We start from the raw sequence: 22,207 nt of genomic DNA on the forward strand, positions 1-22,207 counted from the left end.
TTCTGGTCCGCCAGCCTCTCGGTCGGTAATGCTAGGACGCCCTCTAGTGGTGGCACATTTTTACATCATTGCTGAATTCATAAAAAGAAGTCACTCATTTTAAGTTCAGCGCGCAACGTGAACATCATCCATAAAGCAGGCGGGAGGCCTGATCAACTTAAAACGCTTTAATGCTTTCAAGCGCGGTGCTTACCAAATACGTCTGCTCTCGCTTCCACGCTCTCCGTCCTCTCTGCCCCCCCCGACTCGCATTTCTCTGATCTCACTAAAGATTCATGTCTGTCTTCCTCCTCAAGGTTCCCTCACTCACTGATGCTGGGCCCATCAGGCATGCATCCTACAGGGATCCCCCACCCAGCCATAGTGCCCCCTACAGGCAAACAGGACCACGACCAGTATGACAGGAGCATGTATGTGTAAGTATCGTCTGCGTTGTTTCAATCTATCACACTAGATCCCCCATTCTCTTGCAGGGTTTGACGGTAATCTGTGACTGGAAATATTTAGTGGATGTTTTTGTTACATTTAAATGTTTACCTGACTCACTGTGGTCAAGTGATTGTCTGAGATGACTTTTTGCTGAGACGTTAAATATGAAAATTGATACAACTCTTGTGTTTGTTCATTAAATATGAAGCTTCAGCAAGAAGCTGGTTAGGTTAGCTTAGCACAAAGACTGAAAACAAAGGGTAACTGTTAGCCTGGCTCTCTCCAGTGGAAACACAATCCACCTGAGGCTCGCTAAATTAGCCATTAAAATATTGCGTGTTGCATCCGTACAAAAAAACGATTTGTCTTATGTTCCCTGACATGTAACCAACCATACTGTATAGGAGCACCACACAACATCGTATTCCTTGTATACACAACCCCTCTCCCCCCCTCTCTCTCTCTCTCCCCTCTCAGCAAACCGCAGGAGGTCAAACGGGAGAAGGAGCCTAAGAAGCCGGTCATCAAGAAACCCCTGAACGCCTTCATGCTCTACATGAAGGAGATGAGGGCGAAGGTCATCGCAGAGTGCACATTAAAGGAGAGCGCCGCCATCAACCAGATTCTTGGACGGAGGGTGAGGGATGAACACACACACACACACAGCTAAACACAGACTAATCCCTTTTCCAGGTCAGTCTGTAATTTCACACATGAGGGACAAGAGAGGACGGTGGTAAGGTGAACTCTCACATACTGGTGCTGCTGAGATCAGAACAACTCCCAACTGGTCGTACTGGGACCCTGAAGAATGATAAGACGGTGAAGCGCGTCACGTCGTTCGGACAGTTCAGATGCAGATCAAACCGTGTTAAGAACTGTGAGGAGAGCGTTTTTCTTCAGGTGTAAGTCTGGATTTGCGACATGCATGTGCTGCCAACCGTGTAATGAGCAGCTGTTTATAATCTGCACCAATTATTCCTTTAAATATTCCTTTTGACTTTTTGCACTGGCTGTTTTTCTGACTGATTTTATAACTCCTGGACTTAAATCATATCATTTTATTTTTTTACACATCAAACTTACAATGTTCTTTTAAAAAAACAACATCAATTTGACATTTTTACCTTGAAAGTGTTTTACTCTGGTGGGTTTCTGACTGAATGATTGATTGATTTTTATTTCAGACATGTCAAAACAAAAGAAAACAAACAGTAGAATGAAATCTTTCAATAAAATAAGCAAAGAAAAGCAAAATGAAAAGGGAACAACACGGCGTACATGTTGGAAAAGGAGTAGGAGGAGGTATACACTTGTAAAAGCCTACAGCTTCTCCACCACTGCATGAGATAAGATTTTGTTTCATGTTTTATTTGATCTCATTCATACATTTGTACTTTTTAATGCATAATAGTATTATTGTCTGTTGTGTTCACTTAAAGTTTAATGTCACGTTTTCCCTCTCCTTTTTTTTCCTTTTTCTTACGTTAATTCACCAAAATGGGAGTCGCACCCAGCAACAAGTGCAATCTGTGATAATGAGATCAAGATACTGACAGTTTCCCTCTCGATCTGTGTCTGTGTCTCCAGTGGCACGCACTGACCCGGGAGGAGCAGGCCAAGTACTACGAGCTGGCCAGAAAAGAGAGACAACTCCACATGCAGCTCTACCCGACCTGGTCCGCCCGAGACAACTACGTAAGGACCGCTCCTCTTACTCCTCTTCCTCTTGTCTCCTCTTCCTCCATACTGAGTGGAATATGAAAGACACCCTGACAGCTTTTCTGAGCTGATTTAGAAAAGCTGATTTGTGCAGAACATAACCAGGGGAATGTAAAAGATTTAAGTCGAGGAGGCACGCTCACTTTGTTAGTGGAGGATTGTGATTTTTTATAACCTGGGAACCATCTCTAGAGCGATGAGTCAAGTCATGTGGTTGCCTTACATTGAGAAAGAAATGTGATGAAAATATAATGATGTAATACATTTGTATAGTTTATTCTTTTCACTGAGATATTATATGTTATTACATCACTTGGAAATTATTACTTACTAAATTGTTTTTGAGTGTTTTATAATTAATACATCAGTGACTTTAATGATATTATTTTATAAACATGATCCGTTACACTTAGAAGTTTTCATGTTTTTATTGAAACATCATACAATACATTGTATTTTGATCATGAGCGTTAAAATCTGAGGGTTTTTTTTTAATATGAAAATAAACACCAATAAGTTCCTTGAAAATAAAAGACAGCAATGAGAGCTTTAGAGAGGCGAAGTCCCGCCCCTTCTGGTGTGCCCCATTATTTCAGAAAAGAATGTAAGTAAGTTGTACAGTAGTCATCAGGGAGAGACAAATACAGTTTTGTTCCTTTTTGAATTGTGCATGTTTGAACTACACATTTGATGCTTGTGATTTTGAAACCTGATTTTGGAAGTCAAGAAAGTCGCACTTTGCCGTACAGATAGTAAAATACAGATTTGTTTTGTGTAAAAGCACTCAGTGAGCTACAATGCATCACAATCAATCTGCAGATATGTTTTAAATTGACAAACATCATATGTGTAATTAATGGCACAATTCAAGCAGGGTTAAAAAAAATTAAAAAGAAAAATAAAAAAGATTTAGCTACCCATCCATGTTTTTTTCTGAAATAAGGTCCCGTGGTGGTCCACCGGAAAGGGCATGACTTCGCCTCTTTATTTATACTTTGATAAGTGATTATATCATGTTTTAGTAGCAACACACCTCACCTTTAATATGTCCCTAAAGGCAGACAGATGCATTTGAAAGAATTATAAATAGAAACTTGTGAAAAGTACAAACCTGTTGACAAACAAAAACACCAGCTACTTGACTTCTCTCTCTGGTTTGACTCCCTGTAAATAAAACCAAGATAAACAGAAGAATAGGATCAGTTTATCAAACCACAACTTGGTGAACTGGGATCTTCTCACCTCAGAGCTGAAGAAATTACTCTTACCTCTCTTACTGACTGCTGTCTCAACAACCTGCATGTTTATTGATCCCCCCTCCCCCCCAGACCTGTCAGTCAGAAGTCATCAAACTTAACTTTTAGGGCATGAAATGATTAAATAAGTCTCTCAGATGTATAGGAGGAAGTCAGACCTGTGTGGTGCATGTGTTTGAGTCTAATGTTTTGGGGATGTGCTGTATCTGGGCTGCTGTGTGCCTCTGACTTGTCAGTTTGCTGTTGAACTCTTGCAGGAGGCGGGCCTTAGCGGGGTCGCAGGGGAAAAGAGTAAAGCTGATTGGGTAGGGACACGTCTTATGGTGGATTTATGCCTCTGTGGTGGGAAAAAAAAAAATGTGAAGCTGCATGAAAGGGGTTTTGTGGGTATTCCTGTGCAAAGTTTGCATGCACCTTCCAAAAACCTTAATGACTCACACACGACAGCATCACGAACAACATACGAGCAACAGCAGCTGCAAGGGCACATCTGATTGGCTAACTACAAATGTATTTCACCCAAGTCTTGCACATTGCCATGGTTATGTCCAGAAGTCAGTTTAACTGTGAAACACTGAATCACACAGAGGTATAAATCGACCCGTTTTGCTCAACTAACAGAGAGCAGGGCCGCATGGCTGGCCTCGCTGCCTCGCTGCCTGAGTTTCATTATTTTTTAATGGGCATCCCTTAAAAATACCTTCAATTTTTTTTGTACTGCTAGACAATAGTGACACACGTCATGTCATGGTTAAACAGACACACAACCTTTTGCCACAACATTTAGTAGTGATTGTTCATCTAATACTTACAGGTGTTTAAGTCCATCCTGTGATGTGTAAATATTTTCTGCCAGAAATCGATGTGGAAAATGTGTCACACTCAGGTGAATTCAAGGCTTTGGTTGTACGAGAAGCTGCTTTTCAGTCCCTTTTAGAGTGGAAACCTGTTTTACGCTTTTTCTCTGCTCTACTGTCTTTGTTTTCCGGGCAGGCATGACACACACACCATGTGTTATGGTGACACTTAACTTGGGCTGTGGTTTATAACGCGTTCGTAACATCTGAACGAGTGCTTCATGTCACAAACTTCTGCACGCTGATTCAGTTCTAATGTCATTCTTCATTTCGTTTTCATCTCTTTCCAACGCAGAGGCCGGCAGAGCCGCACGAAGGGTGCGACTTTGATGAGTAGAGCTTTCAAAAATAAAAGCCCTGATTTATTTCTGAGCTCGTTTCTCAAATATGTTATAAACCAGAGCTCCAGTAAACTGTGATCATAAGTGGAGGTGCTTTTGCTGAATGCATGGAGCTTTGAGCGTTTTCTTAGCAGGTCACATAGCACAGCGGATGGAGTTTGATTAGTTCATGATGTAAACATCATCCACACGTTGTGGCTGGACAGGATAAGTTCTTGTTTTTATAGTCTTTAACTTTAGGGGAAAATGGGAGGTAACTTTATACTGGAGGTCACCAAGTGAAACCTTTTTTTTTTATTGTTACACTTATGGATAACCAAAAGAAACCAAAAGCAAATGTATTTATCTCGTGTTGTCAGTCCAATATCCAGTTAAAAGTTTTTTCAGGACAACAATTTTATTTTTGGTTTCTACTAGATTAGATTTACATGCCTTAATGCTCAAATCAGTTTTCTCATACTGTCCGGTGCAGCAGTCTCTTTAAGGCCCCTCCCCTCCGGAATACCCAGTGTCCTCTAATTGGCCAGCCCACACATGCCTGAGCCAGAAGAGAGCAGCTGTGCTAAATCAATTCTTATGTGCCAGACTAGTCGCCAGGCATGAATAATGCATATGCATGACATGGTGATGTAGTGTGATGTCGTAAGGACGCAGAATTAAAGGCGGGACTACTGACGAGGCGTTTCAGGAGCAGTGATTTCTGTGGGAGAGAGGGGCTTCTGTTGGTGTGGACTTTGACGCTTTTAAATTTCAAGAATAGAAATAAAACACAGAGGGGGAGGAAGCAAATAAAAAAGTATAATAGGTCCTTTGATATGATATAAAACTAAGTAAAGTAGGAAATATCCATATTTTAAAGGCCATTTTTACATGAAAAATTACTTTAATTATCAAATAGTCTGTGGTTATTTGGAGTTATAATTGGAGCTTTAAAAAATTTACAAGATATAGAACAACTTATGTAGTGACGACATGAGCATTCAGAGCTTCAGACAATATTTTTAAGAAACCCCCGCTCACTCCTCGTCCCCCTCCTCGCTTTGCTCAGGACCAACGAGCAAAACAGGAAGTAAAGATCCACATACCGCCCCCGCAGCTGTGGAGGGTTTCTCTTCCGAGTCCCAAAAAAAGCCAACATATACTGTAGTACATGCACACACATCGGCACACACATCGACACACACACACACACACACGTACGCCCACAGACACAGAGCTCAGAAAGGTGCAGTTGCACGAATTGTTGTTGTAACCACATAGACAGTGCTGACAGCGAGTCGAGGAGGGCAGACATCGAAGCGTAGGCGGTAGAGCTCTGTACCCACATCCTTCATCTCACCCAAATATGAGGCCTCACTCCACCATCACCGGATCTGTGTGAACAACTCTGATGTTTACCTCAGCAGTCGCACATTACAGTCAGTCAGTCAGATGGGAGAGAAAGAAATACAAGTATGAGGACAAGATATTAGGATCTTTACAAAGCGTTGTTAAACACCTCGGGGTTTCGAATCGTCTTTTGATTGAACACCTCTTGGTGACGACGCATCAGGTTTTGCATGAATCGAGTGTATAATGACATTAGTGATGCAACGTGTTTCCTTTTGTTTTTCTTTATCTTTCTTGGCTTTTTCTTGCTTTTGTAGACTGTTTAAAGATGGTTGCCTGACCTGGTTGCTGCTTTCAACTTTGCATTTTTTTTTTTTAATTTTCCAAATGGATTTCCATGTCACAAATGAACCCCCCTTTTTTCATACTGTGCAAAAAAAAAAAACTTTTAATACAGTTTGGGACTACTTTCCATCATGAACACTCATTCTCAACATATTAAGCTAACAGGGAAAGCACAGAGGAATCCAGAATTATTTGCATGGATGAAACTCGAGAGGAAATCAGTAATTCATTGGGTGGGGTTTTTTGTTTTTTGTTTTTTTTCCCACAGGGCAAGAAGAAGAGGAGAAAAAGGGAGAAGCTGCAGGACTCCAATACAGGTAAACTATCTTAATACATCTCCCCCTGTCAGACAGATGCCAGGAGAAAAAAAGGAATGGCTAGTGTGGGGAGGATTCAGTTGAGCTTGAAGTTGCGTTGGCGCTCTGTAGCACAACATCTTGTTGTCTTTGAGGCAGGATGTGTCTCTAACGTCAAACCGCCCACCCACTCGGCTTTCCACGTAACCTAAATTATAAACATGATGTACAAACGAAACGTCAGGCCCTGATCTTAACTGTTCGAGTTCAAAATGTCACACCATCATGGCATTTTCCCTTTTCCTTCATCACCGAGACAGTCAGAAAATATTTCCCATCACTTATCTTTACCAAAGAAAATTAAAAAAAACACACGCAGAAGTCTGAAGCAGATCTTTTACTGTACTGTCTTAAATGTCCTGAAGGCAACTCTGTAGAAAATGATGGATGTTAATAGATGTTAGCAGTCAGCAGCTGCCTTGCAATTTCCAAACTATGACAGAATACCTTGAAAAAAGTTGATCTTTGATACCGCCGGGGGGAAGACTGACACAGATTGAGGATTTAATGATTTAATGAAGGGTGAGAGGAGGCAGACTTGTGTGGGCTCTGCAGAAAAGAATCAACATGTCAGTGTATTTTGTCAACACCAGTCAGCTGTTAGCCAGTCAGCTAAAGAATGAGCAAACCGATGAGAAGCATGAATGATGCCGATGATCTAATCCGCAGTGTATTTTTAGTTATCCCTGAGATAAAGCGCTTTATGGCTGTGCCAGCAGTGTCGCGGCTCGGCTGCTCTCTCTGAGTCTCTCTTAACTGCCTGCGTCCAGGATGTCTGATGTGTTTCTTTAACTAAAGTGTGTGTGTGTGTGTGTGTGTGTGTGCATTTGTGTGTGTTCTGGCATTTATTGATGTTTTGCTGTGCTGTAACCGGCTACTAACAGTTTGACCTGATGGCTTTTCTCTGAACGAACAGCCCTGTTGGTGGTTTCTCCTGCCCTGACGAGCTCTTGTGTCTCTTTCTTTCTGTCTTTCTTTGTCTCTCCTCCTCTAACCCCCTTTTTTCCTCCTCTTCCGCTCCTCTTTGTTTTTCTTTTTTCTTTTTTTCTTTTCTCGCTTTTCCTCCTTCTTGTTTTGTGCATGCTGTGCATTGTGCTCAGACCCGGGCTCTCCTAAGAAATGCCGGGCTCGCTTCGGCCTCAACCAACAAACGGACTGGTGCGGTCCCTGCAGGTGGGTACCGAACATCCACCCCCCCACCACCTCCCCCCCGACCCGCTCCATAGCGCCACGCTCCTCATTTCTGCTCCCATCCGTCCATCAGTGCATCACTTCCCCCTGATGGAGTCACAGTTATTCAAACATTTTCTCAAAGGCAGAGCTGCTCTGGAGGTAGTAATGATCTTAATCGGATCAAGTTCACAAGACGGGGTCATTTTGGTTTCCTCCTGTCATTTTTGCTTTTCTTTACTACAGAAGAGGTTCCCAGCCCGCTGACGGTTAACTCAGCCAATGAGATTAATTCTGCCTCGAGACGTCTCTGCCTCCAGAAAAATGTTTGAGAATCCGACCTGAGCTCTGCATGCCGCCTGTCACTAACTCTCTGCTCTGTTGCAAGTTGAAGCATTTTAACCTCAAATGTGTTGTCCTGTAGTAACAAGAAAAAACACAGTGTAAACCCTTTAAACGGTCGTAAAAAGTGTCAAAACATCCCACAATAAAACCTACCCCTGCAGCATAATCAGTATCCAGTGATGCCAACCCTAAGATTCACTGTTTGACGACCTGAGAATGAAGCTCTGTTTCTCCAGGAAGTTAGGTTCTGTTGCTTTCAGTCAGTCACATCAGGCTCCACGTTACTCTAACCAGCTTCAGGATTGCTGTTCCAGGATCAGTAATGTCTTCAGCTCCAAAAACCTTTGACTTTGGGTGACGCATCAACATGGATTTTTCCTCCACCATTCATTGTTTTTTTCCTGTGACGTGTTGCCTTAAAGGTCAGAGGTGGTGAAGGATCTTCGCTGCTGTCACGGTGCTCTGTATCTAAACTTAGTGTAGTTAAAGGGGAATAGCACTGAATAACAAAGCTGTCAGAGTATTTGCAGAGCGGTTCGATGGTATGCAAAACAGCAACATACCTGTATATTTCTTTGTTTCTTAAGAACTTAAATCAAAACGGCACAAAAAAAAAGAGGCTTTTTTTTATTTTGTTCCCGGCAGCTCCAAACATGTGCCGACAGATTTATGAATTCACATGAGTTCATGCCGTTAAATGCCCCAAAGTCAGCCATTCCTACAAGGAAAAACATTTAACTTTATTACTGCAGCTTGTAAATTCAGGTCAAGGCTGGAGCTCTGCTAATAAGCAGCCAACATGAAGCCATTACAGACTCGTTGAGTTGGATCTCTTACATCACCGGCGGCCATTAATACAAATTTGCAAGACCTGTGCCGTTAAAGGTCAGCAGTTAAATCGTCTTATTCCAGTTCGGTAGTAGGAGAAGTTGACGAAATGCGTCGGCAGACGTGTCTCTGTCTTGTTTGTGAGCATGAACAAAGCTGTTCCCTCATCGAGCGTGCTCCTGAGCCGGCTGGAGAAACGTTTTACGAGTGAACACTAGAGATTGTATAATAAACTCTGTCAACCAAGTGTCCTGTTTCACTTAAGTAACCCTGAGAACTCACGGTGCATTGATGCGCGACTTGATTCAAGTATTTTCATGGACTTGTTCTCAGAATTCCAACAATCTCAGCTCTGTTTCTTTGTAGCAGTGCAGAAACGTTGTAAAAAAAAAAGAAAAAAAATATGACATAAATCATGTCGGACTGACTCCGTTTAAGTCGCAGCGGGGTTTTACAGTAGACGACAGACGAGCGCGTCGCTGCAGGAGTCAGGGATCTGTGTGGTTCTGCACAAGAAGCTTCTACCACCACAGCACTGTAGTAACCCCGTCGTCTTCCCCACCATCACGTCATGGAAATCTAAGTGTGTGTGTGTGTGTGTCTTTCGGTTTGAGAGAACAAAGGGGGGTGAATGTGGTTTAGAGCAAATCCTTATCACCACAGCTCAACACACACACACACACACACACACACACACACTCTCCCTGCAGCTTTGCATTCTGACGGCATTCTCATGCCCATCTGCTTTCAACTCTCTCCATTCATGCGATGTGGTAACAGGCGCCTTTTGATGGTGAACTCTGACATTTTAGAAATCACTTTCTATCGCACTCTTCCTCCCCTCTCTCCCTCCGTCTCTCTGAATATGGCCTCGCGCCTTTCCTTGCGGTTAAACCTGGTGACTCATATCATATTCTGGTAATGATCATGGGATCCTGTTAACTGCTTTGATGCTGCGCTCGGCGGTACACAAGTCTGCTTTTAAGTTTAACACCTCGCAAAGCACGGCGCGTCACTCCCGGCTGCAGGGTGTCTGGTGCAAACCGGGAGAGCAGTGCACAAGAGGGGTGGACAAAAAAAACCAAACGCCTGACTTGTACTGCTTTCGGTGTGCTTGTAATGTGGAGGACGCCGCCATCGCCGTGACGCCGTTGATGTTTGAGTGCATTGTCTCACACCAATAGAACTAAAAAAAAAAAAAGAGCGAGAGAAGACATATTGTACTTTAGATATACTTATGAGTGGTATTCCCTGCTATGAAATAATGAAATAGCGCAACATTTGGGGAAAAGGCCAATTTTCTTTCCTGACAAAAAGTAAAATAAAGGATCATCGTCGTTCCAAGTCTACGTGCTAATCTTAGCTTATTATTTAGACTGGAAGCAGGAGGAAAAGTCTCCTGACTCTCTTCAAAGTTCAAATTTCCCAGTTTACTCTCTTCCGGCATGTTCCTGAGTTTATCATCAGCTGGTTTATCATTTTTGAACACTCAGAGTTGTTAAAGTAAAACAGGAAACGTGGTTTACAGAGTTTAGCGTTGCTGAGTCGCTGTTTATCCAAATTGAACTGATTCAAGTGTTTTTCCCCCAACGTTTTCTCAAAATTGCAACAACCTCAGTTGATTTTCCTTGTAAAAATGCAGAAGCGTGGTCGTAAATCATCGGAAACAGGCCCGCCACCACGTCTTGATCCCAGCTTAGCATTTCTCCTGGAAGAGGAAGCGGCGAGGCCCGACTCTCCAAAGTTCAAAGACACATGTGCCAACACCTTCAAAGCTCACCAGTTCACATGTTACATCTCGTTGGTTTATTTGGGACAGAGACAGACATTTAAGAAAACCACAATCTGTGGATTTAGAGTGAGTTATGCACTGGAACTATTTAACAAGGGCGTCTGTGCAGCATCTCCGCTGGTTGCCCGGCAACCCTGAGGTCACAACAAAACTCCAGGGAGTCACAGAGTTGTTCGCCCGAGAGCTTGTTCCAGCACGTTTCTCCCACTTTAGTCACAAATTGATGCTTTTCCATTCGCACTTGTGCACATTTCAAAGTAACGAGAGGCAACATGTTAGAGAGTGAACCGTAGAGGTGATGTAGGGTGTGAAGTGGGCCCGCTGCTCCTCACTGCTGCCAGTCTTCGTGCTAAGCTAGGGCTTAGCATAGCAATACATCAATAATATATAGTCATTGTAATATGCGCACTGTATGTTGTCTTTTCATATCGTCATAAGTGTCTTTCTGGTTTGAAAGACTTAATTGTAAAAAAGAAATGCAATTCTCTTAATTCACCAGGCTGTTCCTCTTATTCTAATTCTCGCAACTCCCCACTTAGTCAACATATCCACATTATTGATGGTTATATTAAAACATTTTAAAAAATAAAACTCATTGTGTAAATATATAAGTATCAATATCCATCTTTAAAATATTGATGCAATATCTCAATTATTTTGTCGGAATGTGTAATATTTGTCGCCCAGTCCCACATTTAAAAAGTGCTTTTGACGAGATAGAAACATATTGCATTATTGTTTCAGGGTTCTATTGCCCAGTCGTATGCTATACTGCATTCACTGAGACATGAGAATGATATTAATGTTTTCATCTAATTTCAAGTAGGTCCTTTTCCCAAAAATGTTGAAATACTCCTTTAAAGAACACCAATATTGAATTATGTTTTAAGGTGACAGTCGTAGAAAAGTCCTTTAATTTGACTAAATCTAGAAAACCTTTGGTCAGGGAATGTGTCTGACACTAATCCTGCTCTGTGCTGGTTGTGATCATATGTCTCCATGTTCATTGACATCGGTGTGAATGATGCATCTTCACTGAAGCCTGCTGACGTTTACCATCCACACTTTATTCACAGATAACTCTCTCTGACTGTCCCTAGGAGGAAAAAGAAGTGCATTCGCTACCTTCAAGGAGGAGGCTGCCCCAGCCCAACTTCTTCAGATTTAAGTGCCATAGACTCTCCCCCCTCCCCGTCCCCCGCCCGCCACCGTCTGTACCAGCACCAGCACCCCCTCTCACCGGGCAGCTCCCCGCCGCCTGCCTCCCCGTCATCACGCCTCCGCTTGTCTCCGCCAACAAACACACGCTCGCAAACCCGCTTACCCCTGCAGCAGTCTGCCGGGAAGCGCAGCGACCTCCGACACACTGCAGCCAAACACGCCCACGCACACCTGGAACTGTCCGGCAAGCAGACGCACGGCTCGACGACGGCGCTGTCGGCCGCCAAGGCCGCAGGACTTTCTCTCAAAGTGCTAACAGAGACTCAGTGATCGCTCCGGCCCGCTCACATCCCCGACACCCTGTTCACCTCCACAGCCAAGAAGATCATCTCCCTCGCCTGCCTTCATTCTCACACTCTGGGTGGTGTGGTGATGAAGGTGTGGTGGTGTCCCCGGCCGCTACTAGATTGACCCCAGAGTAAGAGACTATCTGTGTCTCAGTTCAGAGGCTGGATCCTCTAAAGTCACCATTTATAGACCAAACATATCCTTTAAGGATGAGTTCCCACGAAAATGAAAATCAATACAAAGTCATTATCTACTCACCTACGTGCTGATGGAAAGCTGGGTGACGTTTCGTAGTCCACAAATCATTTCTGGAGCTTCACGGAAAAACAGATTTGCAGCATTCTCCTAAACAGTTGAACTTTAAATGACTCCATACAGCGTGTCCTGTCTTCAGAAGCCCCGAGATCTCAAATTGATCTACTTCAGCTGTCTAGGAGAACGCTGCAGCACTCTGAAGCTCCAGAAACGTTTGTGGACTGCGAGACTTCACATGACTTTCCATCTGCATCTGAAGATAATGACTGAATTTAGATTTTTGGGTGAATTCATCCTTAAGAGGTCAGTAAAGCCTCCTTTAAAAATGTACAGATCCTTAATCAAGACTTCAGATGACCACGTTGGTGTCCCAGGTGTTTTGTGTAAGAAAGACTTGTGGAGGGACGCTGGGGTCTGTGAGGCTACACTGTCATTTGGAGGAGACGCCTCTTGTCTGGTGGTCCACTGAAGGATTCAGCCTCTGAATTGGTGACAGTCACCAAGAGTCCCAGTTGTTCAGAGGCAGAGCTAATCCGAAGCCTAGAAATCAGCGGTTCTTTGGCTCCATCTGCTGCAGTTAAACTCAGTTAAAACAACTCGTGCCTCTGCCTCCTGAGAGATGATTCCACAACTCTAAAGCCCCTCGGTGCTCCTTTTTTTTGTTTGCTTTTTTTTTTTTTTTTAGGAAGCTGACCCCGAGTTTTGACCTCCATGACAATCACAAAGGAAATGTATCATAAAATGAGCTCTTAGCAACATCGACACAGACAGAACAATGAGGCAGGGAGAGGTTCTGAGGGGGACTGATGCTGCAGAACACTCTTCTTCAGAGGTCACAGTATTGTTACACACACTCTGACTCCACTGTCACTCAAAGCCTGCCTGACCAGCAGAAGCTCAGGTGTAAAGAGAGGTAAAGACAGATCGACTTCAGCTTCAATCCATTTTCCAAATATTTCCAAAACTACCTGTGCATCCCCTTTGACAAAGGAAAAAAAAATCAGCAGGTGTAGAAAAAAAGAAAAGAAAAAAAAAAATCAGAATTACATTTTCCTTTTTAGGCACTTTCAGACAGTCAGACTGCCGCTATATCATCTTTACATTTGTGTTCTGTTTTCTCCCAGTTTGGGGTATTTTTATATGAATCTCATGTGATTTTTAAGGTCAGATGTTTTGCCAGTGGGGAAACCCTCGGAGAAAAGACGAGAGGGGTTTTGTTTTTGTTGCGTCTCTGTTCCCTGTTTTCCTTCGACTGAACATTTTTGCAGCTCCGTAAACTAATCTGAGACCAAATGGGTACTATTATATTGCATTGTGTTGTAAAGTTTTATAAATGTTGGAATTCCCTATAATAATTAAACTTTTATATGTTTTTATGTAAAAAAAAAAAATAAGTAAAATAACCACAAAAAAAGGATTCTGTTAGTTTCTACCATTCTTACAGCAATACATTTTGTGTGTCCTCTTGTGCAGATTTTTACTTTTCCTTGGTCACGTGTTACTGACTACAGCAGCGTTCAAATGATATTTTGTGTTCTCAAATTTGTGCATGTTCCGACTTCAGTGTAACAAAAATAGATTTTGAAAAAAAAAAAAAAGGCTTTAATTCACTGTTCTACTTGCAGCTTCAAACTCGGCTTACACAAACCGGAGACTGAGCTTGTGTACAGCTGAGCCGGTTTCCTCCAGCAGAGAGAGCTCTTGTGCTAGAAATAGCTTGTTTCATTTGGGGGTGTTCACACCAGTAGGGGCGACGCCTTGAAGATGTCTTTTGTATTTTTTAAGCCTCGAACGCCTCTGATGTATTACTTGTTTTTTTTTTTGTTTGATGTATTAAAGTGTTTTGAATATCTTGTCCACGTCTACTGTAGTTGAGACAGAAGCACCTTTCAAGAATGATTTCAATGAGACGAGTTACTTTTTAAAATAAAAAAGTGTCCCAAAGAACATCATGCTCTTCTGCACCCGCTACTTCCAAAACAAAAATGACAAACGCCAACCTTTTTATACGTTTTATTTACTCCTTCAATACATGTTTGATCATCCCAAAAGCCAGCATCAGAGCTTATCTGAGAAGAGTTTCCAATTCAATACAACATGAATTAGGAATTAGTTACTCAATGCTGTGTGACAACGCACAAGTACTTTAAGTCCAGAGGACATTATGCAAAAACCCTAAACTTCACTTTTCCTATTAAATAGCCCGTCCTCTCCTCTCTACATGGTTTCACAGAACAAATGCATTTACAGAGCAAAGATAAAATATTCACCCTTTCATTTCCATTGTCAAAAAAGCCATTTTATTCAATCAATTAACCTAAAAGAAAAAACAAACATGTCCAGTAAAAAAGACAACCATTGCGATTAATAATAGGGAAAATAGGAAAGGAGTGTCCTCTAATCTTTAAGGGTACAAAGCCATTAAACCAGAACTATTTTTTTTTCCTCACACCTGTGGAAACAAAGAGCTCTTTTATTTAAATTAATGACAACACACAGGCAAGTTAAAATGGTCATGCTATTGGTACACAGAAATTGAGGGAAAGGGTATGTGGCTCTAAATATACTAAATGTAAATATTGACAAGTATGAACAACGCCAGTGCAACCAGTTAGCAGGGACATTTCCTTTTCAGTGTGGTAGTGTTGGCAGGATCTCCCCCTTTACTTCTCTTCACACCACTGGTTCTCTTTGCGTACCTGCGGACGACAGGAGGGAAAGACTGGACTGAGTTTCGGAAACACGTGAACGTTTTTATATGAGATGAGCATCATTACGAAGTGATGTATTCATTCCTAATGACTTTGTTAAGACATGACTCAGGTGATGAGCGAACAGCTACCTGGGCTTCCTCCTCCTCTGTGAAATCATTTTTGATGTTGAAAGTCTTCCTGATCTCCTCGGGGGTTTTGCCTTTGATCATGTTGGCCACTGTCTTGCAGGTGACATCTAACAGGCCTTTGATGTCCAAATAGTTGGCGGCCTGAAAAGAGGGAAGCAACAATGACATGAAGAGGAGCCGTGAGAAAGAGGCCCGACTGACGCCTTAGCATTTCAAAGAACATATCAACACTTACAGCTGTATTAACAGCCAGCCGAGGCCGGTTTGTTTTGGGCTCATTTCGGGAACTACAACACATGAATAGCTCTGAGTTCTACTGCTGCAGTACAAGGTTTCATTCTGATGGAAGTGGAAGACCCGGTAACAGGCATTCACACAGTAAAACAACAGGATGCTACATTGAAGTGGGCGTCACGTTTTCAGGTACCAGTGTGACTCATGGGCCAACTGTGCCGTTGCCTTCCCTGACCTGGAAAAAGCCATGTGTGTACATCTACTATTTGCACATTGAGATTCAATCACAATTCAGGCCGAGTTGAGATAAAGAGGACGCCAATTAATAGCGGGTGAAAAAACTAGTCATTCTCCAGATATGGATCACGTACTGATACCAAGTGTAAATGGGAGTAATATCCAGGAGGGACAGTCTGAGCAACAGATCCATGACGGAGAAAAGACTTACTTAGCTGGAGGCCAGATGCAGCCCTGTGACCACTTTGTTAGGAGGCTTATTTGTCCATTGATTAGTCATGTCTGTTGCTAAGCAAAAAATTACTCTTTCATTAAAAGCTTTAACAAAGACTGTATAAGCAGAAGAAACCTCTCAGAATTAAACTGAAGTAAACTATTTTTTTTCCCAGTTGGGAAACATGCAAATCAGAAAAAAAAACAATTTTCACACATTTAAATTCCAAACGGTAAAGGTTTATCAGACACTAAAACACAGCTCACTAAGCGACAACTCTTACAATTACCTGGATAGGCAGGTAACGCGAAAATTGCTCTTCAACAGTCGCCAGGAACTATTCCAACATTAAATATCCCAAAATCTGCTGTGTGGTTGTACTACAGTGGCAGAGGCTTATACTGACCTTGTGTGAAAAAGACCATGTTACACATTTTACTGGAGCCTGGTAATAATGTAATGCTATCAGGGGCAGTAATAACATTACAGCACCGGGTATCACATTAACAAAAATGAAAAACGACACTTGTCGAGCCAACAGTAAAAAAAAACAAAAGTGACATCAAGTGTCGCGCTGTCAGTTAATAAGACGAAAACATTGGCAGCTGCTTTGGTTGAATAACAAATGTAACTTAACCGGTTTGGGAACATTTCAGCTATAAACTGAATAAAAAGGGAGGAGCGAGGTCAAATCTGCCTCCCAGAGTAGCTGGGCTGAGGAGAGCTAACACACTGAAGTGCTCTAATACAGGAGGGGTTTCTTTTTGCTTCTAACCAAGCACAACAGTGTCATGCGATCTGATCAAAACTCTGCACAAGATCAGCTATAACACCACAGAAGAGAAAGAAGTCGTCTGGACTGGAAACAGTGGAAGTTTAGTAGAAAATACCCACAAGTCTGCAGTTAACCCTGCTCACCTCAGCTGTGGCGTTCACACAGGCAGCTGCTGAGATATTATAACATTGTGCTAAGTGACAGCACACATCAACAAAACAGAATGGCACTAACAAAAGGACACCATGCTGTCGAGCCGTCCCAGATTACCACAGCTCACCTCAGGTCAGCTCTAAAAAAGGTACACAGTACAAAGTTCATGTTAAAGTGCCCTACAGGGAAGAGGTGCCTGTATATTTGAAATAAGAAGGTTCCAATGACCTGCCAGACACATGTATATACTCCTTCCTATCAAAATACAGAGACAGAGAACATCCTTATCAATACTGTATTATTATTATTATTATTATTTCAGCCATACCTCCCAGCTCGACCCTGAGTGAGGCAACATTTCAGAACCATCAGCTAACACACAAGTCCAAATCAACAAATAAATCATTAACTCCACTGCTGCTGCGTTCCAGTAAACTCGCATCACGCCATACCTGCTGGACCTTACAAACACCCAGGAAGCCTTGCCTTCAGTTTAATGTGGCACATGAGCACCATCTGAGCTACTTCAGCATCATCCTGCTTTGTGCATGTAAACACATTCAGAAATACCAGAGGGGGCTTATCAGCACTCAAGTGTCGGGACACTCCGACTTGTGTTTCACTTCGTGGAAGCTGGCAGCTTGTCCCGCACCCATTTCCCAATCACTCCCAGAGACTTTGGCTACCTTTACATGCTCTGCCTGGTTTACGTTCACTCGCTGCCAGCAGAGAATCAACTGAAATCCCACATAATTCCCTCTGGTTTCACCTTAAATCAGTCATTTAAATCCCTGCCTCCCCTACAGCAGCCACCCCAAACACCAATGTTCCAGCTGTTGCTAAGCAGCCCTGTTAACCAAATGAAAACAGATCAGTTCTCTGCACGACCATAATTGAAATGAACCACAGCAGATGAACATGTGAACACATGTTCAACTCTGCAAATAAAGAGGCACAGGGGCAAAAGAGAATATCTGTAATGGCAACTTTAAACTGAAAGTTTCTTGAGAGACAACAAAAAAAAAAAGTCTTCAGGAATCAAATTATACGATTACTTTGAGTCAGCAGTGTAAAGAGCCGGGTCAGATCTGCAGCAAGCAGCTGATACTTTGATCTCTCTCTGGTTAAACGCTGTGAATAATCCATTTCAACAGATTGGAGCAAAGTACTCCCTGTATCAATATTAACATTTTCATCATGAGCACACTGGAACTAAGGAAGAAAAAAAGAAAAGTACTTGATGATATAGGATCTTAAATGAAGAAATATGCATTCTGTTACGACATGGACACAAATAGTGTAATTAAGGCCCATCTTCCTACATGTGTGCTTTCTAAACAGAAAACTCTGTTTCTCTGCTGGAAAAGACATACAATACAGCCAACAGTTCGACTTGCAGTAGGAAACTATCAGCTAACTGGCAAAAAAAGAAGACAGTATTGTAAAGATAACTCCTCATTTCAACTTCATGAATCAGCTGTTCTCCTCCATGCCATGCTTACAATACCAGTGACAGAATATTAAATATAAATCAGGCATCGTGCTCTGAACAGAGGTTTGGACGATCCAATAGGACACAATGAAATCACACAGATTCTGATATTTTCCTCACATGCAGTTGGGAGACTGAACTATACCCAATTATTAACTGACGGGTCTGAAAGTGAACCAAAACATATGCATTTGATATCTTAACTCTCCTATAACACTGGTTAGGAGACACTGTTCTAGTGGTTGTCTGCACATGTCTGTTAGTAGTTTAACATTGTGGGGCCTCTCCTCCATCATCGGAAAAGCCTGGTCCACATAATGTTAACGATTATGTCATACCGTTTTGTTTATGGTTAAAGTTCAGGTCAGTCACGGGGATGGCATGTACTGACTGTGGCTAAGATTAGTGTCAATTTAGCAATAATTAAATGTGAGTTAATGCAATGTAAATTTAACAGTGTTGAAGTGTATTTACCAGAATGAGTTCAAACAAGGTGCCCTGGTCCACTTTGAGGAACTCCTGGTCCCACACAGGAATGTCGTCCGTCCTCTTCTCCTTGTTCTCATCGTCCTCAGGAGGAGGGGGGTCATCTTTGTGATGAGTGCACCACTGAATCACCTGGGGGAAAACACACACACACACACACGCTTTTACCAGGTATTAAAGCATTAGAGTGGTCTGAAATAACTAACAGGCACACAGGCATGACCCTGTAGGGTTTTTTTTTTGGGTTTTTCTTTAACGGCACTTACCAGCAGGATGGAAAATGTGGAACTATTCCAAGAACCACAAACTACAGTCTCTAAAATGATAAAAGGTCGATCACTGCCCATCTAAACTAGTTTCGACAGTAACTGGTTATGAAGAATCTGGCAACTTGGTGATACATTCACACAACTTTCACAGACAGAAAGTGTTCTGACTTACAGCACCATCTCAGTATGATGCACAAACACATTAAAGACACCGGCGGCAATCACCACCTTGTGTTTGACGCTGAAGCTGAAAAAAAACCATGTCACAACAAAACCAACCCCTTTAATTTCAGCCAACAAACCTGCTGAACAGCAATGACCAGAAGTATGTGCATTTGGTATGTATGATGTGAGGCATGTCTGTTTCCTGTACCTTCTTCAGGATGGCCGCGTTCACATTAGGGAGGGGAACTGGATCATCATCTCCTTCATCGTCCATCCCCAAATCTGTCAAACAATCAATGGACATCATGCATCAGTCTGAGTTAAATACCAACATTTACATTTGCTTTAATTAAAATTAATAATGCCCGAGTTGGTGCAAAAGAAAGATGTGATCAGATGTTACACAATGTCAACCGTGAGGTGACAGAATGGACTCCAAACTGCTGAGATTTCAAAAGTTATACCTTCCAACATGGTCTTGATGGTGACCGACTGTTTGGCTATCTCAACATCCACCTCGAAGATTTCCCCATCGGAGCTCTGTAGTTTTATCGTGGGCATTATCTGTGGAGCAACACAATAAGATCATTGACCACAAAGTAAACTCACAGTAACGACTGACACCAATTCTACATTTGGTCACTGGTTACGCTACAGATAACTAGCTAGGCTAATTTTGACGTGATAGCTAGCTTAGCTGAGCTTTTCTGTTATTTCGCTAGCTAGGCTATATAACGTTACAGTACACATAATGGATGATAAATCAGCTACAGCCGTAACGAAACACAAGGTACACATAACAAAGTCCCAACGCTACCTATGTAGGCGTTGTTTTTAGCAAATGTAAGATACCTCCAAGCTAACCAAGGATAGATTTAGCTAGCCACCTGTTAACACAGGCTTACGACCGTTATGCTAATCAAGTAGCTAGCTTGCCATTGGGTTCCTTTTACAACAAACGAGCTAAGAGAATGCTCGTCAATGCACAAAACGTCAGTTATGTGTATAACGGTCCAGCTACAATGTCTGCATGCGTTTTTACAACCAAAACAAACGTGTAACGTTGGTTAAACAGTAAGCTAACCAGGCAGCTAGCATTACCATGCACAAACTAGCAACTTAGCTCAACGCTACGCTAGCGCCTTGCGATGTCCGAGAGGCCTCTTAGCCACGGCTATTCAAACAAAGATGTAAACAAAATGGGTGGAAACTCAATTTCCAAAATGTGTACACACATTCCGGTTTGCGAAGCTGCGTACCGTAAATGTTTTCACACGGATCCAGAGGTGAGATTCCTCTGTAGTCAACAGCAGGGCCTGACAGACGCGGAGGCACCGACAGCGGCTGGGAGTCTCCGGACTAACCTGGTGTGTGAATGTGCTCCTGCCGCCCGGAGGCTGACGCTCGCTTTGTCAGAGGAGGGGGCGGCCGGGAGAAGGCTGGCTTCCTGTTGATAAACCACTTTATTTAACATCGATATCTGACAAGGTGGATTATTCTGACACTTATACCATCTTTAGTGAGCATTTTAAGCTTGCATGCTATTTGTATATTTATTTTTTATTTTTTGTTAGTTTTTTTTTTTTTGTAGGTGACAATGTGGTTCTCGAATATCATTTGCCTTCTTCTATTTTTCCACATTTTAAATATTCAATTACGTATGAAAAAAATGTTTGTGTGTGTGTGTGTGTGTGTGTTTTACAATATTCAACTTCATGTGTTTACTCTAATTGTTTTTAGCTAGGTGCAAATTGTAACTCACATGTATTTGGCACACATTAAATTAATGTTAAACCTGTGCGGCATTAATCTGCTTTTATACTTTTATACTATACACAGGTTCATGTGTCTGGTGTGCCCTCATACTGTCACTGACCTATATTCTTTAACGTATTGTATTTTTTTTAAAGTGGATATAATGCTCAGTGACTCTGTGAGCTGCCGCGGGGTGGCGCCTTCTCCTCAGTACAGACCCTTTCCAGCTCATTCTGTGGTGCTTTCACGGACTCCTCGAAAGCCTTGAGGCTGAGATTTTGACTGCATGACTGGCACCTTTTAACAACCATTTCTAATAGTTGCAACACTACTTTTATTATTAAGTAATAGAAAAAAATTTAAAAGTGTTTTTTTTTGCTTTGTGTTTGTACTTAAGCTGCTAAATATGCTCATTTGGCAACATTATATGTTTTCTAAATGAATGAGTATAATAACAAACATTCAATAGTAGGAAAACACACAGAGTAATAATATCTGTGCTTGAGTAATTTCTATGATGATTTGTGAGCACAAAACATGAAACATCCTGAAAATACACTAAAACTGCCCTCCTTTTTGAGGTTCACTCATAATTACAATATTTATGGTTGCACATAAAGGCAACTGTTCCAAGTTAAACACTAGTGGTGCTCGATAGATTTCAGCCTGATATCTGGAAATTTATATGATATGCTATTCATGGGTATGGGGGAATTTCAAGTAAATAAATACAGATGATAATATGAAGCCAAGTTCCTTTAATTGAAAAGTACATCAGCTTCAGCATCAGATGTACAGTTAGTGGTTGTATGTACCTTTAAAGCTGTTTGTGATCCGCCCATAAATATTGTGCTCATGCCGTCTCATGACTGCACTCTGGTAGAGTGTACAGTACAGTTTCAGCACAACAGATCTTATTAGAGCTCTGAAATCTTAATCATAAAAAGGATGAAAAATACAACAGATTAGGTGTCAATGGACATAACCGTGAGCATCCTTTCTTAGTAACAAGATTTGTTGGCAAGGATGAAAACATTTCAGCTTATTCAGA

At 42.0% G+C, this 22,207-nt stretch overlaps 2 protein-coding genes across 12 annotated transcripts in view; one reads left to right on the forward strand and one right to left on the reverse strand.

The window, feature by feature from the left end:
* The window catches only part of tcf7 (transcription factor 7), an 83,235-nt gene extending 68,846 nt beyond the window's left edge, over window positions 1–14,389 (forward strand). For 2 of the 9 annotated variants that reach the window (XM_030437791.1, XM_030437793.1), the window contains 7 exons: window positions 297–416; window positions 907–1,066; window positions 2,020–2,127; window positions 3,665–3,712; window positions 6,548–6,596; window positions 7,736–7,808; window positions 11,871–14,389. In XM_030437791.1, coding sequence (XP_030293651.1) covers window positions 297–416; window positions 907–1,066; window positions 2,020–2,127; window positions 3,665–3,712; window positions 6,548–6,596; window positions 7,736–7,808; window positions 11,871–12,261 — 949 coding nt within the window. In that variant the 3' untranslated portion in view covers window positions 12,262–14,389. Of the gene's footprint in view, window positions 1–296; window positions 417–906; window positions 1,067–2,019; window positions 2,128–3,664; window positions 3,713–6,547; window positions 6,597–7,735; window positions 7,809–11,846 lie in introns of all 9 variants that reach the window. The other 7 variants (XM_030437794.1, XM_030437792.1, XM_030437795.1 and 4 more) reach the window with 6 other exon arrangements.
* A 143-nt stretch (window positions 14,390–14,532) lies between these two features.
* skp1 (S-phase kinase-associated protein 1) lies at window positions 14,533–20,824 on the reverse strand. 3 transcript variants are annotated; one of them, XM_030437800.1, is made up of 6 exons: window positions 20,661–20,824; window positions 19,866–19,965; window positions 19,610–19,683; window positions 18,956–19,099; window positions 15,377–15,517; window positions 14,533–15,233 (listed from the first exon to the last, which is right to left on the reverse strand). In XM_030437800.1, exons 2-6 carry the CDS (start codon window positions 19,960–19,962, stop codon window positions 15,198–15,200), a joined length of 492 nt encoding a protein of 163 aa, XP_030293660.1. In that variant the 5' UTR covers window positions 19,963–19,965; window positions 20,661–20,824; the 3' UTR covers window positions 14,533–15,197. The 3 variants fall into 3 exon arrangements, with proteins under 3 accessions (XP_030293660.1, XP_030293662.1, XP_030293661.1); XM_030437802.1 differs by having other exon boundaries at window positions 20,637–20,812; XM_030437801.1 differs by lacking the exon at window positions 20,661–20,824 and adding an exon at window positions 20,254–20,393.
* Between the last annotated feature and the right edge of the window lie 1,383 nt (window positions 20,825–22,207).

Source organism: Sparus aurata, chromosome 13 (assembly GCF_900880675.1).
Source record: "Sparus aurata chromosome 13, fSpaAur1.1, whole genome shotgun sequence".
In the NCBI taxonomy this organism is placed as follows: Eukaryota; Metazoa; Chordata; class Actinopteri; order Spariformes; family Sparidae; genus Sparus; species Sparus aurata.

Bases quoted from the DNA above. Each gene is read 5' to 3' on its own strand.
- skp1 (XM_030437800.1), bottom strand. From the start codon at position 19,962: ATGCCCACGATAAAACTACAGAGCTCCGATGGGGAAATCTTCGAGGTG. The intron at 19,100-19,609 runs GTACAGGAAACA...GTTTTCCCCCAG, and splicing joins ACGCGGCCATCCTGAAGAAG to GTGATTCAGTGGTGCACTCA. The intron at 15,234-15,376 runs GTAGCTGTTCGC...TGTCGTCCGCAG, and splicing joins CAGAGGAGGAGGAAGCCCAG to GTACGCAAAGAGAACCAGTG.